The following is a 21,941-nucleotide window of genomic DNA, read 5'->3' as shown; positions in this document are numbered from 1 at the left end:
CCAGATGCCCTACGTGATTCAGTCCTGACAACTACCTAAGTTATGTATCATTATCCTACCGAGGAGAAGAGAATGCAAGTAACTAGCCTAACATCAGAGCGACTAAGTTGTGGAGTCGGATTTAAATCTAGGGCCAACGAGAAGAGCGGGCCGTCAGAATTCTTACCCCTAAGCTATACTGCCTGCTCTAAATATATCTCAATACATATATTTCTTTAATAATATAATTTTACAATTAAAATATATCATTTTTCAGGGCGCCTGGGTGGCTCAGTCAGTTAAGCATCTGCCTTCAGCTCAGGTCATGGTCCCAGGGTCCTGGGATTGAGCCCCGTGTCGGGCTCTCTGCTCAGCAGGGAGTCTGCTTCTCCCTCTCCTTTTGCACCTCCCCCTGCTCATGCTCACTCTCAAATAATAAACAAAATCACTAAAAGATAATTTAACCCCAATGATATTTCTGAAGGGTAAGCAGATAACCATTAACTACAGGCGGCGTGGTAAACCAAAACAGGTCTCAAACGTCACCCCGCATGCTCTTAAGGTTTTCAGATCCTCTCCTGACATATTAAATCACTAAAAGTTTTATTTACACAGAACAGGAGAAGCTTCACTGCTACACTGAAGGTACTAAGGAGAGATAAAGAAACAGGAGGAAACAGCATTAATAGCACTAGGAGATGGATAGAGGAACGTATGCTATTCATGAGCTGGGACACTGATTTATTGGAAAAAACGACTTTCAGCCTAAGAAGTAGAAGGACCATTCCAAGCGCTAGACCTGAAAATCAGAAGTGTAGACTCCAGTCTTATAAACCATACGTGGTATAAAACAATACTTTCATTTTTATAGCCTGTGTTTCCAACTAGTAACATTATTATCTGTTAATGTGGACCGTCACGTATAGAAAAGTAGAGAAGTTAGTATCATTTCTGTGTCTCAGGCTGAACTTCCCAGAAAAAGACAAATCGCAGAGATGCGTGTAACTTCGCATTCTCAAGCCTTGTGTGTTCAGATCGGAAGACACGGAGCTGAAGGGGATGTGAAAGGCACAGAAGGAAAGAGAGCTGAAGAGTCGGTGCACTTACTGGCAGGAGTGCATCAGGGACGAGAACACGAGCAAACCACCGACAGCACACCTCTTTCTGGTCGCTTCCTATGTATCGCCCCTGCCGCATCCTCTCCTTCGCTTAAAAACTAGTCAAGATAACATCTACAGATTCCAGGACCCAGCCTGAGCTTGAGTCAGTCTTGCTTCAGGAGGCTCGTGGGTGAAAGGTCCATGCCAGGGCCTTCCTGAGAAATCTAGTTGGTGGCCCTGGGATTGCTGACGTGGATTTTAACTTCAAAGCAAGTTCAGAACAACCTCTGAGACCAGTCTTCCCAGCGAAGGCATTTAGCAGAAAATCTCTCTTTTTCGCATCTAAGACTTGATGACACAAGATACAATTATGAAGCGAAAAATGCTAATTCCAGAAGCCACACCCTCAGATTTCCCAAATGTCACAGACATATTGCTATATTTTCCTACACCCACTACTTGCTCCAGGAACCAGGTGTAGAAAGGGACAAATCTGTGCCACCCACACCCTCTGCACTGTGCTCTGTGGCCCCTTCTCCGCTCCCTCTGGTCTGACATGAGCTACGGCCCCCCAGTGGGAGGGCTGTGGGTAGGGACAGGTGAAAGTTCCCTGCTATCACATCTTCACCTATTTCTCTCTGCCCTCCCAACACTGATTAACAAGGAAGTGTCCAGAAAAGAGGGAGAGGGTCAGTGTAAAGTGAAGTACAAGAAACTCTCAAAACAGATTTTGAGGATGAAGATCCAAATCCAATATTCCTTCTTCTCCTGTAGGGTCAGGGAAGGTGGCGAGGCTCCTCTCTTTCCCCACCTCTGCTCTGTCTCTCTCATATGTGCACATGGTCTAAGAAGTTCAGGCCCTTTAGGGCCATATGCAAAAGAACAGGTAGCAATATTAATAATATGCCCAATAAATGCTACCATCTTGCTGGCTGTCCTGAGTCATCACAACACTGCACTGATGACAAACACCAGTTTGCAGGACACTCCAGGTTTCTGCGCTTACGCACAATGTGTGGACTTAAGTATATTTGGTGAAACGGCTGACAGTTCATCTTTAGAAGTTCTTGTATCTGAGTGAAGAGAGAAATACTTGGAACGACACCGAGACACGGCTATGACTATTCACTTTAAACCACTTCCTTTTAAGCTGCTTCTGATGAGAACTTCAAGGTAACATTACCTAATGGTAGGGAGTCGAACGGGGCTGTTTTATAACTGTCTCTTACTCTCCATACCGCAATTCCTCCTCGACTCTCATACATTAATAGTAATGTTGCTAGCAAAGTCATACCAGTTTTCAAAGGAAAAAAAGATAAATGCAGTCTGAAGTGTGGCTGCGATGTGGGGCAGGGACTTATCATCAGGTGACATGACTTCACTTCCTGAGGCCAAAAGTTCTCATCTACAGTAACATTCTTTGAATTTCATTTTCATTATTTTTTTTAAAGATTTTTATTTATTTATTTGACAGAGAGAGAGAGACAGCCAGCGAGGGAGGGAACACAAGCAGGGGGAGTGGGAGAGGAAGAAGCAGGCTCCCAGCGGAGGAGCCTGATGTGGGGCTCGATCCCAGAACGCTGGGATCACGCCCTGAGCCGAAGGCAGACGCTTAACGACTGAGCCACCCAGGCGCCCCACATTTTCATTATTTATTAAATGCAGTTAATAATACCTACTTTGCTACCTCCCAAAACTGTGGTGAGGATCAGATGAGAATGTATTTGTGATAAAATACTATGGAAATTACAAAATGCTGTGCAAATAAAAGGCATTATTACTGTCAGCACAATCCTGCTGTTACTCTCCAGATATTAGTCACTTATAAAAATTCAAAAAAAAAGACCTCGTTGTCAAAATGGGACAACTCCACTAATCCTATTTTATTTATTTATTTATTTATTTATTTATTTATTTATTTATTTAAGAGAGGGAGAGAGAGCAAGTGAGGAGTGGGCAAAGGGAGAGAGAGAAACCCAAGCAGACTCCCCACTGAGCACGGAGCCCGACATAGGGCTCCATCTCACAACCCTGAGATGATGCTATGAGTCGAAATCAAGAGTCAGATGCTTAACTGACTAAGCCACCCAGGTGCCCCAACTAATCTTATTTTAAACAGTCTAGTCTTCGGGCGCCTGGGTGGCTCAGTCAGTTACGCATCTGCCTTCGGCTCAGGTCATGATCCCAGGGTCCTGGGACTGAGTCCCACGTCGGGCTACCCTGCTCAGCAGAGTCTACTTCTCCCTCTGCCTGCTGCTCCTCCTGCTTGTTCCCTCTCTCTCTCATTCTCTGTCAATTAAATAAACAAATAATATATAAATAATCTTCAAAAAAATTAAACAGTCTACTCTTGAATGGCCAACTTACCTCGATGGAGGGGAAGACTGTTCAATTCTTGGGATGTAAATTCACAGATACAGACAAACAACCTCTCTCCTTCTTTTAGACTGGGAATGGTCACAATTTCCACAAAACTGCTGGGGAACTGCCCTGAAAATAAAAGGAAACATTTCTAATATTGAAATTTCATTTTCTGTCTGGAGAGTGACTTAAGTTCCATGAATTGGAGAAAAAGGCTGGTAGTGAAAAGTAAAGGAAAACAACGGGGTTCTGAGTAAAGAAGTAATGCATGTTTTCAGAAGGGAAGCAATGGCGCTGAGCACAAAGGATAAAGACCCAGGAAGGGGAGGTAAACATGTGAACAGACAACGAGGCTGGGGGCAGCTGGTATCAAACCATCTCGACCTTTGGAAGGAGCCCATAAGGAGAGATGGGACGATAACAAACATTCTCTCCTCACTGGTAGAAACCACAGTAAAGACATAACAAAAAACACAAAGGATTCTGAAGTTTATGGACTTGGACTTCCCATTTAACCTTTAGTTTTAAAATGGAAAGAAGAGAGGGCTTGTGGTCTATTTTGTACCCGAGGAATGGGGAGCCTCTTACCTGTAACATCCTCTTTCTTTCCTAGAAGCCAAAATTCATCCACCACTGCCAACACCTCAATGACGTCTCCCACAAAGAGTGGTAGTTCTTCGGACACACTGGGGCAGAAGTCAAAGATGGCTCGAACCACTGAGCCAGCCTCCATGTTTTACAACCTGGAAAGACAGGTCAAAAGAAATGGTAAAGCATAACTATTTTAAGACTTTGGAATGTAGGTCAATATCTTGAGAATAATAAAGCTTAAAGTAAACACTTAGAATCAAGTCAAAGCTAAGCAAATAAGAAGTTTGTACTTTAGAAGAAATTAAGGTGCTATCTCACAAAAATAATAATTTCCTCATACATTTTTCATTTGATTCTCCAGGCAATTCTGGAATTGAAAAAAAAAAAAAAGTGACCTTTACCTATGAGTGACGGAAAAGGTACAAGTTGGGAAATGTAGACTTCTCAACATGCCTGAAGAGGGCAAAAAGGGAATTAACATTTTTCAAGTACAGGCAATATGGTACTTTTAAAATGTGGTATTTAAAAAGTAGGGATTTTAAATACGGCGTTTCTTTTTATTTCCCCAGAACTATCTTAAAGATTAGGATACTTAAGCTCAGCAAGTTGGAAAACTTAATTTGTCTAAGATCACAGAGCTCATAGCAAAAGGACCAGGATTCAGGCCCAGGGCATCCTGGCCCCTACCCACTACAAAAAAAAAGGGGGGGGGAATGTGGGATCACCCCTCAAAGGCAGAGATTTAAAACGTACTGAAAAGTAAAAATCCATAAGAAAGAACAAGAAAGGGTGGTATAAAAATGACACCTCCAGACAAGACCTAGTACACACACTGCACCAGATCAAGACTGTGTTTTCAGCTCAAAGACAGCTACGGCGCGAGCTTGCGTCGTGTCCCCACCGTGTGTGGTGTCTATGCTGTGCTGATGGGTCTGTTACCTTGACACGTGCAGCTGGGGAGCCCAAGTACGCGTTCAAGCAACAGAAAGGGAGGAGCCAGCGGGCATGTGCTCACCTGTACGCACTCAGCCATGTTAGCAACCTCTCCCCAGGTCTTCCGCGAGGAGCGGCTGGCGCTCTCCAGTGTCCACGCCTCAAGTCTATCCACCTCTGTTCACCTCAAGTATCTATCTGATATTGTTAGCGATGAGGATTCTAACTTTCATCTCACATATAACTAGGACGATATCGAAAAGCGCTAAAAGCCGAATTACAAAGAAAAACATCGTTATAGCTCCACCGAGTTTATTATCTAAGAAAACAGTGATGTGGACAAACATGTTAGGCATATAATAAATAATTGAGCATATTAATGTGGGGGTACCTTTAAGATATTAATGAATCATGCAACACAATTCAACATTGCATATTTAATTTGTACTGCTGAGTAAAAGGAGCTTATCTTTGTGTTACTGGAACATTTTTCTATAATGAGATGACTTGGGTCCACAGTGGAAAAGAGAAGTGGCCAAGAACGTTCCCCACATCCTCTGCCCTTTCCTACCACGTATTTTCTTTAAGTATAAAAGTCTAATTATAATTACATGCTGAGGAGGCCGCATAATGGGAATGCAAAGTAACCAGGTGGGTGGAGTCAGAGACCAAGGTTCAAATGCCAGCGCCACTGTTTATTAGTTATTTCACCTTGGATATAGTCCTTCAACTCTCCGGGCTAGTTTCCTGTTCAGAAAAACGGGCATAATTATACACTCATAATCACCATCAAGAGGATGATGAGAATGATCAAAATAATTATAACAATGCCCGGTATTTACTGAGCATTTACTATGCGCCGCGCACTGTACTATGTACTTCCTTCACTGAGCCCTCACAACAATCCTATCGTGTATCATTGGTTTCCATTTTGCAGATGCGGACACAGACTCGGAGAGGTGATGTAATCTGTCCAACGTCACGCAGTAAGTCAGAGACGGAAGCGAAGTGCCAACCCAGATCTGTCTCCAAGGAGACAGTGTGCTGCTGGTGTGAGAGCACCTACGACGGGGCTGGTCCAGGAGGTGCTTGATAAATGTGAGCGCTTATTACTAACTGTTCCTTCCGTGATCAGCTACAAGCTCGGCTCTCACGGATACATCACCACCAGAGAATGTGCTGTTCCAAGTACAGAACCACAGAATTTACCATTTCAACATGTCAAAACCTGGTTCAGCTTTGCCCACATTTAAAAATAGACCCATCATGTACCTCTGCGCTCTGCAGCAGGAAGACACTGAACCGGATTTACTGACTGACGGATGCAAGTCCGTTACTCAGCCCACGCATCACTGTACGTGCGGTGATGCGTGATACCAGAACTGTGTAACTCTGGGGTCTTTGCTGTCAGTGATCTCCGTCAGCTTTTCCACCCTCTCTCTAGATTGCTGCTCATACTGTCGGGGACAGAAGACCACACAGACACCGCCCAAATTATTAGAAGTTCCCAGATACGTAAAAAGTAAACAAGCTCTGAGGAGACGCTAACAAACTCTTCTGCGGCGGTCAACTACAAGTGTTAGTTAGCTAGAGTGTCTCAACAGCTATTTTTCATGTGCTCTGAGGCCCCTTTCTTATTTTCTGGCTGTTCTCCAAACGGCTGAAGTTGCCAGATGTCAGATTTCCATGTAAGGGTGGTGTCATAAATATATTTTTTTAAACAAGCATCATGTTTTGCAAACCTCTTAGCCATCTATATACTATTAACACAACTCAAGGTTGGGCCACAGTGGATATTATTTTCCTCCTTCTAGTCCATTTTCTCAAATTCCATCTCACTCTCAGACTAAATAGATCCCTCATTATCTGAAATGTCAAAGAAAGAATTAGCATACACTCTGTAGGATGAGAGAGAGAGAGAGAGAGAGAGAGAGAGAAAGAGGGAGGCCCTATTACACCGAGGAGTGAACTTTGTGATGTGAAAGAGTTAAAGGAGTGAAAGAGTTAAAGCTTCTCCCTGACAACCTTCCTGCCACCAGAAAGTGACTCAGAAGCAGAGGAGGGTCCGGCTCAAGGAATACTTTTGCTGACTGACTTCCTACCCTGTTGGAATGAGTGCACAGTCGCCGAGGGACACACAGCCCGCGAGGACGCTAGAGTGTGGCTCAAGGGCAGGATGCGTGTGTGAGACCAGAACGGAGATCTTCGCGCCCCCTGGGTTAGGTGGAATGGCATGGATTTCATCTTCGTCTTCTCTGCCCCGGGTGCCCTGTGAAAAGTCACTGTTCCTGTCTGGGCCATTTTAGAGGCCTGGACAGATATTTTGAAACTTAATCATAAATAGCTTATATAAGCTGTTCCACCAACTCCAGATGGAAGGAAAGAACTGCAGAGGAAATCAGAACACAGCTGGGCTTGCGAGAGAGCAGAGGCAAGAGCTGCCCGTGCAGCAGGATGTCAGGGACCTCAGGGAAGTCTGCTGTGAAAACACCATCTTCTCTCGCTGCTGAATGCCCGCACGTCCCTTCTGCGTTTGAGATACAAAGGTCCTTAATTCTTCAAACTCTTTTAGAACACAGAACCCTACAAGGGGACAGATTTTTGTCTGCTTTGCTCACCCGCCTAGAGCAGTGCTCAGCACATAACATGCTTTTAAACTTTGAGCGAGCAAATCATTTATCAAACTTTAGAAAAATATATGAAACTGTTCGTATCAAAATCTCTACTCCCACGTATCTAAAACAAAATTAACCATCTCTTCTCCACAAATGGTTTGACCTTCCAGCTTGTATAATAGTGTCCTATAAATCCTCCAGAGCCAATACTCCCGTGGGCTTCCTCATCTCCTACAGCCGACGGTACGCTCATAGCAACAGCTACCATCCGAGAGCCCACCGTGTGCCAGACGCTGGGCCAGAAGCCTGAATCACAGCTGCATTGCAAGGTAGACAGCAAGGCTCTAGACCCTGGTGCCCTGGTTCCAATCCCTGTGCCACCCCGCGACGGTATATCTGAACTCTCTAGCGAATCCATCGCTTAGCCAGAACCAGAATTCAGGTCTGACTCCAGTGCCCACATGGGGGTTTTTGTTTTGTTTTGTTTTTTACTACAAGTATCACTTCTCTTAAATCCCACTGGTTCTTCCTTCGAAATCTTCTACACTCCCATTTTCCTCTCTTTGGTTCTCCAACATTTTCTTATAAAAATTTTCCAACAGCAAAGCTGAAAGAATTTCACACCCAGCACCTGGATTCTAACATTCACATCTTACTGAAGTTACTTGATCACACATCATCTCTCTTTATCCATTGATCACTCCATTATTTTTCGACCCATTGCAAATATTATTTTATTTTTGATGCATTTCACAATAAACCACAGACTTTCCCCTCCGGCACTTCGGCGCATATACCTTAATGAGGGTCATTATCTGTTTACCTTTTGTTGCTGTTGTTTTTAAGAGTCATTTTCCTCTTTTTTTGACCAAAGATGTGATTCATTTCTCCCCACTAATCTGTCAATGAACCTGGTTAATCTTTTAAACTGTTGATTTTTACATATTGTTCAGTTGCTTACAAATTCACAAGGTCTTCCTGTTTTCTGTAATTCATTCATGTATTTAACAAATATTTATCAAGCCTAATGGACTCGATCAAATTCCCATGAAGGCTGAACCCGCTATTCTTTAAATATTTATTCTCCAATCCTGTTGGTGGCTGACAGTATTCGACTCTCCTCTATCGTCCGAAACAGCTCAACTCCAATTCCAAAGTATCTACCCTACACCAAGGGAAAAATACAACCCTGCAGATAACTGGACCATTAATCTCAGAAGGAGATACCAGGCTTATCTTTCAGTTAGATATCCAGAGAAAACGAGATTCTTAAATCTACAGTGACATTTTTTAGTGACTCAAGGATATTTTAACACATTTTATCCACTGATACCTGGGGCAGCCACCTCTTAATCCAGTTTTACCCCCATGATGTGCCAATGAACATTCAAGATACAGTTTCTGCCCCCAAGAAGCTTAGCTTAGTCCCTACCATTTTCCCAAACATGTTCTCTCTCTCAAAAAAACAAAATCTTAAAAAAAAAAAAAAAGAAATCTTGCTATTTGCCATGACACGGACAGAGCTAGACAGTATTATGCTAAGTGAAATGAGTCAGTCAGAAAGACAAATACCATATGATTTCACTCATGTGGAATTTAAGAAATAAAACAAATGAACATAATGGGGGGGAAAAGGCAAACCAAGAAACAGACTCTTCACTGTAAAGAGCAAACTGATGGTTACCGGAGGGGAGGTGGGGGGGTGGGAAATGGGTGAAACAGGTGGTGGGGTTAAGGAAGGCACTCGTGATGAGCAGCGGGTGTATGCTAGCGACAAATCACTAAAGTCTGCTATTGCACTGTATGTTAACGAGCTGGAGTTCAAATAAAAATTTGGGGGAAAAATGTGCTATATACAGGCAATGGAATATCATTCAGCCTTAGGAAGGACGGTCTGACACACGCTAGAATGCGGATGACCCTGAAGACATTATGCTAAGTCACAAAAAGACAAATACTGTGTGATTTCACCTACGTGATGTATCAAGAACAGTCAAACCCAAAGAAACGGAAAGTAGAATGGCGGTTCCCAGGGACTGGCGTGAGGGGTAGCGGCTCTGGAGTTTCGGTCTGGGGAGATGAAAACTAGAGCTGGCTGGTGGTGATGGCCACACAGCAAAGCGAATGTGCTGCACGCCGCAGGTCTGCGCACTTACACGTGATCAAAACGGCCTCTTTTATGTTACATATATTAACCACAGTAAACGAGGAGTTTAAAATGTGTGTCATACAAGGGAGAGGACGTGAAGGAAGGCCTGGGGAACTTCGGTCACGTTTAATAAGCAACATATCTACAAGTCTGGACATACATACTGAAGAATCTCCTGAGATCACCAACTATAAACCTTTACCCTGATCAATACTGGTATTACACAGCTTAAAAAGCCATTTCCAAAGCAGTCTTTTGAGAAAAGAGCTGAGCCTGGCTCAGATTGAGGACCCTGAACAATAAGCTTGTGCTGGATGTCTTGCATTTCCCTCCTAGGCCTGTCCTCCATCTTCCTCCGCCCTGCGCCCTGCAACTGTGCTGCTCAGAGCTGACCCCCAAGAACTGCATCAAGGCGCCCCCTTGCCTCTGGCTTCCAGTTGGGTTCAGCCAACGGGTGGCACAGAAGAGCTGACAGCAGAAGGATGGTAAGGGGAGAGGGGTATTTATTCCCCTGGCTCCTTCCCTGCTGGGCTGTCAGTTGGCTCCCGGTTCCCTACCCCTTCAGGCCTGGCTGCTAGCCTGGGGTTGTTATATACCCCAAACCTGTCCAGTGCATTCTAAGTAGGACCTCCTCAAATGACCCAACATCAGCGTGCCTTCCATATTCTGCTAAGCCCGTGATGGATACATGCCCAAAGGGTTTTTCAGGATTTCTGAGAACTGTGCATGAAAAAAAATGGGGACCAAGAATACAGAAAACTATAAAATTGGTTTCCTAAATCTACCACTGTAAATCCAGGTGAGAAATAAGAGCTAGAGATGTAAATTTTGAAAACTTCAAAAATATTTATAAAGATATTGATACATGGATTACGCCACTAAAAAAATAGTCCCACTTTTGATGGATGTGGTGCATGGGACCCAAAGTCTAAATTCTCATTTGGAAACTCTGAGCCATCTATTCTACTACTAGGAAAGTAGGACACAATGTGTAAGAGTTTTGAAAATTTATTCTTTGAAAAAGCACTGGTGACGCTTTCAATATTCTTCCTAATATTTCCTAATTCATAGTGTAAGTCTAAATTCTGGGATTCCAGGACAAAATTTCTGAAGGGGTTTCCTTAACAAAGACCTGCAGTTTCTCCTTGTTTGCTCCTGCAGAGGGGGAGCCCTGGCACACACAGGAACATCTCTGCCTACCTGACAAGAGCTGGGGGGAGGGTCTTCATTGTCGGGACTCCGCAGTATAGGTTCCTTCAAAGGACTATGCTTTCATGAGCATGTGGAAATTTCTTTAGGTCTTGCAACTGACTTTCCTGAAAACGTTACCTTTTAGGAATGGGAATCCATTTTAAACATTTAACGTCCTGGCAATGAGAAAAAAATATTTAACTTCAAAAAGCAATTGTGCAGGGGCGCCTGGGTGGCTCAGTCATTAAGCGTCCGCCTTCGGTTCAGTTCATGATCCCAGGGTCCTGGGATTGAGCCCCGCAGCGAGTTCCCTGCTCAGCGGGAAGCCGGCTTCTCCCTCTCCCACTCCCCCTGCTTGTGTTCCCTCTCTCGCTGTGTCCCTCTCTGTCAAATAAATAAAAAATATTAAAAAAAAAAAAAAGCAATTGTGCAGTTCTCTTATTCTTGACAATACAGGGCTAAAAAGAATAGTCTCTTTGCTTTGTGTGAAGGGATCAGAGGTGTCAGAAAATGAAGTTTAAATCTGTTTCAGGAAGGAAATGAGGGAAGCTAGGAAAACAGCATTTCCTCTTCTGGTTTATGTCACTGGAGTTCATTTTGAACAGAAGGTCAATAGTCACTGCCAGGTGATTACTCAGAGAACTAGCAACGGACGAGGAGGAAAAGTAGAATCCATCTTGACCATGGCGTCCCCCATGAGGCTGAGTAGCACAGTCTGGGTCAACCTGTCCTCCTGCAACAGAATCTTCTGCCTACTCCTCTTTGATGCCAACAGCACTGACTCACATGTACTTTGGTTGAATAAGCTATATGGAATGTTGGACTCTTAGGAAAAAATGGAAAGTCAGCTCTGACTTAGGGTGATCAGAGTATGAAGGTAGAAAAGGAATCTACTATCATAAACTCTTACAATTTATATTATATTTCGCTGTTTCAAATTGGTCCCAAGTTGGAAGGCAGCAACCTCGGCAGACGGACAGGATATAGATCAGACTTTCCACCAATCACGGAAGGGCCCTTTGGTCTACAACTTGAGGATTTAAACCAAACACTTCTCATCTAAAACAAAGTCGTAGCTACTTTTAAAACACGTGCTTATCTATCTCTATATCAATTTTGTCTTTTTGAAAAATTGCACTGGTGGAGGAAGGTCCCAAGGTTAATAGTTCAGGACCTACCAAGTGTGAAGATATTTCCATTAAAGAAATATTTTCAGATGGGTCAAACTAAGAGTTCTTGAAAGTACTCTCTCCAGGACCCGTGTCTTAAACTGCGCATGAATCTCAATTATGGGTGGAAATTTAAAAATTACTGACTCATAAGTAAACACACTGGACATGTCTGAGCTAAGCAGCTGAGCAATACATTAAAATTCACAAATGCCCAGATAACATGTCTGATAGCAGTTGCAGAAGTGCAGATGAAGATGAAACTGTAAAATGAAACTTTTGGGTGAGGCTGCAGATAACAAGGAGCTCCACGTCATGTAAGAACAGGCAGTTTTTAGGACAGTTTCCAGGGAACGCCAAGAAAATGTACTAACCCAGTGTTCCAAACTGTGAGGATATGTTACAGAGATCTCCAAGGAGGCACCTTGTTTCTTTTCCCTATCTGTTTCAAGTACAAGCTAGTTTTTTGCTAAGGAAAAAGATTTAAAAAGACATGAGGAGTTTCTCAGCCTACTTTATAAAATATTCTTGGTATTTTAGAAGGAAGGATCAGAAAAGGAATTCTAAAAACAAAAGATTCTGAGGAAGAAAAATAGGGAGGAAAGAAACTGTCCAGAGTTAAAAGTAGCTAAGACCGTTCTCAGGGTGGGTGACTTAGCTCATTTCAAAAAGCACCACCATCCAAACACCATGGAAAACAGGGACCGGCAGCTTCATAGAAACAAATAACAAAAACGAATACCTGACATTTATAGAAACTAGAGCCACTAAATTTGAAAGGCAAATGTATATATGGAATCTTCCGGTAGTATCTATTTAAGACAAACCAGAGAGTAATGACAAGACAGAGCAAACCCAATGAATGGCTGACTCCTTAGACAGTGTCAATGAGAAGGATTTAATGTCCTAAATCAGAATGTTCAAACCTGGGAGGAGTTAAGATGGCGGAGGAGTAGGGGACCCCTTTTTCAGCCGGTCCCCTGAGTCGAGCTGGATAGGTACCAGACCAGCCTGAACATCCACGGAATCAGCCTGAGACGCAGGAAGACGCATCTGGATCTCTACAAATGAACATCTCCAGCGCTGAGTATTGAGGTACGAAGCGGGAAGCCGTGAAAACGCGCACAGATATCGGAAGATAAACGGAAGGGGGAGGGAGCCACCGTGTTTGGGCGCCAGGAAGTGGTAGCCACTTGCACGGGGGAGCGGGCGGACTCTCGGACGGCACCCGTGAGAGAGCAGACTGAGACCGTGAGCCGGGAACGCGCCACCACACTTCTCATGGAGCTCCGGTGCGCTCACTGGAACCAGACTGAGACCGAGAGCTCTGGGAGCGCGGGGGCGGCTGGTGGTGTTAGAAACACAAAGGACAGAGAAGCGCTGGCCCTGGAAGTGAGGGCTGGGACGCCGGGTGTGGGGCGCACATCCCGGGACGCTGCAGGGTTGAGCAGCACCAACAGAAACAGAGTTAAAGTAGCCAGAAACCCAGTGGAGAGAGGTCCGCGATCCCTCTGTTCTGAGACAGAGGCTGAGATTCGGCCACTGCTGCTCTGACTCTCAGAAGAGGCACAGCAAACCACCAGGGAAAGCCGCCAGAGAACAAAAGCCTGGAAACACCGGCTCACAGTGTGCCCACCCCCATCCCCCCTCGCAGGGGACACAGAGACTGTACCCAAACAGGGTTGCCTGAGTATCGGTGCGGCAGGCCCCTCCCCCAGAAGGCAGGCTGAAAAATCAAGAAGCCCACATCCTTAAGATCCCTATAAAACAAGGACGCATGGCCTGGGTCCCGGTCAATAATTTGGGCTCTGGACAACCCCACAACCTCTCCTCATCAGAATGACGAGAAGGAGAAATCCCCCCCAGCAAAGAAAAGACAATGAGTCTGTGGCCTCTGCCACAGAACTAATGGATATGGATATAACCAAATTATCAGAAATGGAATTCAGAGTAACAATGGTCAAGATGATGTGTAGACTTGAAAAAAGTATTAACGAAAATGTTAATGAGAATATAGAATCTCTAAGGGCGGAAATGAGAGCGAATCTGGCAGAAATTAAAAATTCTATGAATCAAATGCAGTCAAAACTAGAGGCTCTGAAGGCCAGAGTGAATGAGGCAGAAGAACGTATCAGTGAATTGGAGGATGGGTTAGTAGAAGAAAAAGCTAAAACAGAATCTGGACTCAAAAAAATCCACGCTTGGGAATGTAGGTTACGGGAGATTACTGACTCAATGAAACGTTCCAATGTCAGAATCATTGGCATCCCCGAGGGGGTGGAGAAAAACAGAGGTCTAGAAGAGATATTTGAACAAACTGTAGCTGAAAACTTCCCTAATCTAGCAAAGGAAACAAACGTTCGTGTCCAAGAGGCAGAGAGGACCCCTCCCAAGCTCAACCACGACAAACCTACACCACGTCACGTCATAGTGCAATTCGCAAATATTAGATCCAAGGATACAGTATTGAAAGCGGCCAGGGCAAAGATATTTCTCACGTACCAAGGCAAATGTATCAGAATTACGTCAGACCTGTCTACACAGACCTGGAATGAGAGAAAGGGCTGGGGGGGGGGGGGCATTTTTAAAGCTCTTTCAGAGAAAAACATGCAGCCAAGGATCCTTTATCCAGCAAGGCTGTCATTCAGAATTGATGGAGAAATAAAGACCTTCCAGAATCGCCAGTCATTGACCAATTTCGTAACCATGAAACCAGCCCTACAGGAGATATTAAGGGGGGTTCTATCAAAGTAAAAAGGCCCCAAGAGTGATACAGAACAAAAAGTCACAATCTATAGAAACAAAGACTTTACTGGCAACATGGCATCATTAAAATCATATCTTTAATAATCAGTCTCAATGTAAATGGCCTAAATGCTCCATAAATGCCAAAGGGTTGCAGATTGGATAAAAAGACATGACCCATCCATTTGCTGTCTACAAGAGACTCATTTTGAACCTAAAGATACAGTCAGACTGAAAGTAAAGGGACGGAATACCATCTTTCACGCCAATGGACCTCAAAGAAAGCTGGGGTAGCAATTCTCATATCAGACAGATTGGATTTTAAACTAAAGACTATAGTTAGAGACACAGAAGGGCACTATATTATTCTTAAAGGATGCATCCAACAAGTGGATATGACAATTATAAATATATATGCCCCACCAGGGGCGTAGAAAGATACACAAGCCAACTCTTAACCACAATAAAGAAACATAGATAAAAATACACTAATAGTAGGGGACCTCAACACTCCACTATCAGCAATAGACAGATCACCTAAGCAAGAAAACAGCAAAGAAACAAGGGCTTTGAAGCCATATTCGACGAGTTGGACCTCATAGATATATATAGAACACTACACCCCAGAACCAAAGAATATTCATTCTATTCTAATGCCCATGGAACATTCTCAAGAATAGACCATGTTCTGGGTCACAAAACAGGTCTCAACTGATACCAAAAGACTGAAATTATCCCCTGCATATTCTCAGACCACAATGCTCTGACATTGGAACTCAACCACAAGGAAAAATTTGGAAGAAACTCAAACACTTGGAGACTAAGAACCATCCTGCTCAGGAACGACTCGATAAACCAGGAAATCAAAAATCAAATTAAACAATTTATGGAGACCAACGAGAATGAAAACGCAATGGTCCAAAACCTATGGGATACTGCAAAGGCAGTCCTAAGGGGGAAATACATAGCCATCCAAGCCTCACTCAAAAGAATAGAAAAATCTAAAATGCAGTTTTTATATTCTCACCTCAAGAAGCTGGAACAGCAACAGAGGGACAGGCCTAATCCACGCACGAGGAAGCAGTTGACCAAGATTAGAGCAGAAATCAATGAATTAGAAACCAGGAGTACAGTAGAGCAGATCAACAGAACTAGAAGCTGGTTCTTTGAGAGAATTAATAAAATTGACAGACCGCTGGCAAGACTTATCCAAAAGAATAGAGAAAGGACCCAATTTAATAAAATTATTAATGAAAAAGGAGAGGTCACAACCAACACCAATGAAATTGGAAGGATTATTAGAAACTTTTATCAACAGCTTTATGCCAATAAATTAAGCAATCTGGAAGAGATGGAGGCCTTCCTGGAAACCTATAAACTACCAAGACTGAAACAGGAAGAAACTGATTTTTTAAACAGGCCAATTAATTATGAAGAGATTGAGTCAGTGATAAACAACCTTCCAAAAAACAAAACTCCAGGCCCAGACGGTTTTCCTGGGGAATTCTACCAAACATTCAAAGAAGAAATAATACCTATTCTCCTAAAGCTATTTCAAAAAATAGAAACAGAAGGAAAGCTACCAAACTCATTCTATGAGGCCAATATTACCTTGATCCCCAAACCAGGTAAAGACCCCATCAAAAAGGAGAATTATAGACGATTTCCCTAATGAATATGGACGCCAAAATCCTCAACAAGATCCTGGCTAATAGAATCCAACAGTACATTAAAAGGATTATCCATCATGACCAAGTGGGATTCATCCCTGGGATGCAAGGGTGGTTCAACATTCGCAAATCTATCAGTGTCTTAGATTTTATCCAGAAAGAAAAATTCAAAAATCGTATGATTCTCTCAATAGATGCAGAAAAAGCATTTGACAAAATACAGTATCCTTTCCTGATTAAAACCCTTCAGAGTGTAGGGATAGAGGGTACATTCCTCAATCTCATAAAAACTATCTATGAAAAGCCTACAGCAAATATCATTCTCAATGGGGAAAAGCTGGAAGCCTTTCCCTTAAGATCAGGAACATGACAAGGATGCCCACTCTCGCCACTATTATTCAACATAGTACTAGAAGTCCTTGCAACAGCAATCAGACAGCAAAAAGGGATAAAAGGTATCCAAATTGGCAAAGAAGAAGTCAAAATGTCTCTCTTTGCAGATGACATGATACTCTATATGGAAAACCCAAAAGAATCCACTCCCAAACTATTAGAAGTTATACAGCAATTCAGTAATGCAGCGGGATACAAAATCAATGCTCAGAAATCAATTGCATTTCTATACACGAACAATGAGACTGAAGAAAGAGAAATTAGGGAATCCATCCCATTTACAATAGCACCAAAAACCATACGTTACCTTGGAATTAACTTAACCAGAGACGTAAAGGACCTATATTCTAGAAACTATAAATCACTCTTGAAAGACATTGAAGAAGACACAAAAAGATGGAAAAATATTCCATGCTCATGGATCGGAAGAATTAACATAGTTAAAATGTCCATGTTACCCAGAGCAATCTACACTTTCAATGCTATCCCATTCAAAATACCGATGGCATTTTTCAAAGAACTGGAACAAATAGTCCTTAAATTTGTATGGAACCAGAAAAGGCCCCGAATCGCCAAAGAACTGTTGAAAAGGAAAAACAAAGCTGGGGGCATCACAATGCCGGATTTCAAGCTGTACTACAAAGCTGTGATCACAAAGACAGCATGGTACTGGCACAAAAACAGACACATAGACCAATGGAACAGAATAGAGAACCCAGAAATGGACCCTCGGCTCTTTGGGCAACTAATCTTTGATAAAGCAGGAAAAAACATTCAGTGGAAAAAAGACAGTCTCTTCAATAAATGGTGCTGGGAAAACTGGACAGCTACATGCAAAAGAATGAAACTTGACCACTCTCTTATACCATACACAAAAATAAACTCCAAATGGATGAAAGACCTCGATGTGAGACAGGAATCCATCAAAATCCTAGAGGAGAACATAGGCAGCAACCTCTACAACATCGGCCACAGCAACCATTTTCATGACACATCTCCAAAGGCAAGAGAAACAAAAGATAAAATGAACTTGTGGGACTTCATCAAGATAAAAAGCTTCTGCACAGCCAAGGAAACAGTCAAAAAAACTAAGAGGCAGCCCACGGAATGGGAGAATATATTTGCAAATGATGCTACAGATAAAAGACTGGTATCCAAGATCTACAAAGAACTTCTCAAACTCAATACGTGAGAAACAAATAAACAAATCATAAAATGGGCAGAAGATATGAACAGACACTTTTCCAATGATGACATACAAATGGCTAACAGACACATGAAAAAATGTTCAACATCATTAGCCATCAGGGAAATTCAAATCAAAACCACACTAAGATACCACCTTATGCCAGTTAGAATGGCAAAAATTGAAAAGGCAAGAAACAACAATTGCTGGAGAGGATGTGGAGAAAGGGGATCCCTCCTACATTGTTGGTGGGAATGCAAGTTGGTACAGCCACTCTGGAAAACAGTGTGGAGGTCCCTTAAAAAGTTAAAAATTGAGCTACCCTATGATCCAGCCATTGCACTACTGGGTATTTACCCCAAGGATACAGACGTAGTGAAGAGAAGGGCCATATGCACCCCAATGTTCATAGCAGCAATGTCCACAATAGCTAAATCGTGGAAGGAGCCGAGATGCCCTTCAACAGATGACTGGATTAAGAAGTTGTGGTCCATATATACAATGGAATATTACTCAGCTATCAGAAAGAATGAGTTCTCAACATTTGCTGCAACATGGACGGCACTGGAGGAGATAATGCTTAGTGAAATAAGTTAAGCAGAGAAAGAAAATTATCATATGATTGCTCTCATCTGTGGAACATAAGAACTAGGAAGATCAGTAGGGGAAAAGGGATAAAGAAAGGGGGGGTAATCAGAAGGGAATGAAGCATGAGGGACTATGGACTCTGAGAAACAAACTGAGGGCTTCAGAGGGGAGGGGGGTGGGAGAATGGAATAGACTGGTGATGGGTAGTAAGGAGGGCACATATTGCATGGTGCACTGGGTGTTATATGCAACTAATGAATCATTGAACTTTACATCAGAAACCAGGGTTGTACTGTATGGTGACTAACATAATAAAAAAAATTAAAATAAAAAAAAAGAATGTTCAAATCTAAGATTCAACAATGGAAAGGGGGCAAAAGCAGGATATGTTAAGCAAATAATGTATCTACATGGAAACCTTGAATCTGGGAGTGACACGTTACAAATAGTAGCTGGGATAAGATAAAAGGAGAACAAAACAGGTGGGAGAGTTATATTATAGACTGCTGTGATAGAAAACAAAGATGACATTCTAATAAGAAGATTTCAAAATTGCTACAGAAACAAACAGTAGCATCTGGTATTTGATAATAAGCTGGAATGCTGATTCCCTAAGAAATAGAAAATGCATGCAATCACAGGGCAATTAATTAACTATGTCCTAGAGATAGCACAGAGTCTTTTGCTGGGCCTTCCGGGCAGCGAGCGTGTCTGATCATTGTGATTCCTGCCAAAAGAAATTACTTCAGGACTTTGCTTCAGTTCTGCATACCTTTTTGTTTTGCGTTTTTTTTTTTTTAGGCATGAATAAGTGAGTTTTACCAAATGCTTTTTCAGTATCTACTGAGAGAATGTTTTTTCTCCTTTATTCTGTTACTGTGGCAAATTACATTGATTTTTCAAATGTTAAATCACCCTTGCATTCCCGGAATAAATTCTATTTGCTTATGATGTATTATTCTTTTTTTAAATTATTATTATTATTATTATTATTTTTTTTTTTTAGTAGTCTCTACACCAACCTGGGGCTTGAACTCAAGACCGCAAGATCAGGAGTTGCACACTCCTCCAACTGAGCCAGCCAGATGCCCCAATATTCTTTTTATATGGTGTGAATTTCGATTTGCCACTATTTTGTTGAAGATTTTACACCTATGATCTCAAGGAATTAGTCTGTAATCTTTTCTTTAAATGTCCTTGTTAGATTTGTGTATATGGGACAGGCTAGCCACATGAAGAACAGGGAAGTGTTCCTTTCTCTATTTTCTGAAAAAGTCTGTGTTTCAACCTTAAATATTTGATAGAATTCATCAGTAAAATAACCTGGGCCTATAAAACTTCAAGGAAGGGTATTTAATTAAATATTCAATACTTTTAGCAGATATAGGGCTATTCAGATTTTCCATTTCTTCTTTTCTCAGTTTTAGTAAGTTGTGTTTTTCAAGAAATGTGTCCATTTAATTCAAGCTATCAAATTTGCTGGCATACAGTTGTTCATAATATTCCTTTATTAACCTTTTAATATCTGCATGATCTGTAACGATATTGGAAATTTTTGTTTTCTCTCCTTTTTTCTTAGTCTTGCTAGAAGGTTATCAATTTTGTGGATCTTTTCAAAGAATCAACTTTTGGCACTGTTAAATGTCTATTGTTTGCTTTGTGTTTCACTGATTTCTTCTTTTATTATCTTTGTTATGTCCCTGCTTCAACCTTGGGTTTAATTTGTTCATCTTTTTCTCATTCCTGTGAACGTTTAGACAATAGATTTTAAGTCTTTCTTCTTTTTAAATATAAGCACCTAAAGCTATGAATTTCCCTGTAAACACTGCATTAGCTGCATCCCAGATTCTGATATGATGCTTTCACTTTCATTCAACAAAAAAAGACTAATTTCCCATATGATTTCTTCTTTTAAATATGGGTTATTTAGAAGTGCATTGTTTACTTTCCAAAGACTCCATATATCCAGTGATCTTTCTATTATTAATTTCCAGTTTAATTCTGCTGTGGTCAAGAAATGTACTGTGGGGGCGCCTGGGTGGCTCAGTCGTTAAGTGTCTGCCTTTGGCTCAGGTCATGATCTCAGGGTCCTGGGATTGAGCCCCGCATTGGGCTCCCTGCTCAGTGGGAAGCCTGCTTCTTCCTCTCCCACTCCCCCTGCTGGTGTTTCCTCTCTCGCTGTCTCTGTCCAATATATAAATAAAATCTTAAAAAGAAAGAAGAAGAAGAAGAAGAAAAGAAATGTACTTTGTATTATTTTAAATTCAGTGAGGTGTTTTAAGGCCCAGCATATGGTCTGTCTTCATCAGTGCTCTATGCTCACTTTTGCAGTTTTTGAGAATAGTGTTCTAAAAATGTCAGTTAGGTTAAGGTGACTGATGGTGGCATTCAGATCATAAATATCTTTGTTGATTTTTTTCTACTTGCTCTGTCAATAACTGAGAAAGGGGTATTAAACCCCTAACTCTTAATAGAATTTGTTTTTTTTTCTCTTTAATTCTGTTGGTTTTGCTTCATGTATTTTGAAGCTCTGTTATTAGCACATTTAGAATTTTTCACTTTGATGAATTGACTCTTTTATCATAACAGTATGTCCCTCTTTATCTTGTTAACACTCCTTACCTTGAAGTCTACTTTCTCTGACATCAGTATAGCCATGCCAGCTTTTTCCTTACTGTTTACATGTTTATCTTTTTTTTTTACTTTCAACATATCTATACCTTTATATTTAAAGTACATCTCTTTTTTCCTTCACCTTTATGAAGATATAATTGACATATGACATTGTGTAAGTTTAAGGTACACAGTGTGATGATTTGATACATGTATATATTGCAAAATGATTACCACAATAAGATTAGTTAAGATGTCCACCACCTCACAATATTAGAACTTTCTTGCAGTGAGAACACTTAAAATCTACTCTTTTAGCAATTTTCGAGTATATAATACAGTGTTAACTATAGTCACCATGCTGTATATTATATCCCCAGAACTTATTCATTTTATAACTGGAAGTTTGTACTCTATGACCAACGTCCTCCCATTTTTCTCACTCCTCAGCTGCTGACAACCGCCATTCTACTCTCTGTTTCTATGATTCTGGCTTTTTTAAAGATTCCACATATAAGTGAGTTAACAAAGTATTTGTCTTTCCCTGACTTATTTCTAAAATACCTCTCTTTTAAACAATCATTAAGCCTGATCACTTACACTTTTAAATTAGAATATTTAGACCATTTACATTTAATGTTATTGAAATGGCATTTGT

General features: G+C 41.7%; 1 protein-coding gene across 3 annotated transcripts in view; it reads right to left on the bottom strand.

Moving 5' to 3' along the window:
• Nucleotides 1-21,941, bottom strand: part of DNMBP (dynamin binding protein) — a 105,815-nt gene that overhangs the window by 62,325 nt on the left and 21,549 nt on the right. For 2 of the 3 annotated variants that reach the window (XM_045784319.2, XM_045784336.2), the window contains exons 2-3: nucleotides 4,029-4,183; nucleotides 3,447-3,569 (exon numbers count right to left, since the gene is read on the bottom strand). In XM_045784319.2, the coding sequence (XP_045640275.2) occupies nucleotides 3,447-3,569; nucleotides 4,029-4,173 (268 nt within the window). In that variant the 5' untranslated portion in view covers nucleotides 4,174-4,183. Of the gene's footprint in view, nucleotides 1-3,446; nucleotides 3,570-4,028; nucleotides 4,184-5,046; nucleotides 13,207-21,941 lie in introns of those variants that run through there. The other variant, XM_045784329.2, reaches the window with a different exon arrangement.

This window comes from Ursus americanus, chromosome 6, assembly GCF_024610735.1.
Source record: "Ursus americanus isolate L20-20 chromosome 6, mUrsAme1.1.p, whole genome shotgun sequence".
NCBI classification, from domain to species: Eukaryota; Metazoa; Chordata; class Mammalia; order Carnivora; family Ursidae; genus Ursus; species Ursus americanus.
This window is presented reverse-complemented; position numbering and strand designations above follow the sequence as displayed.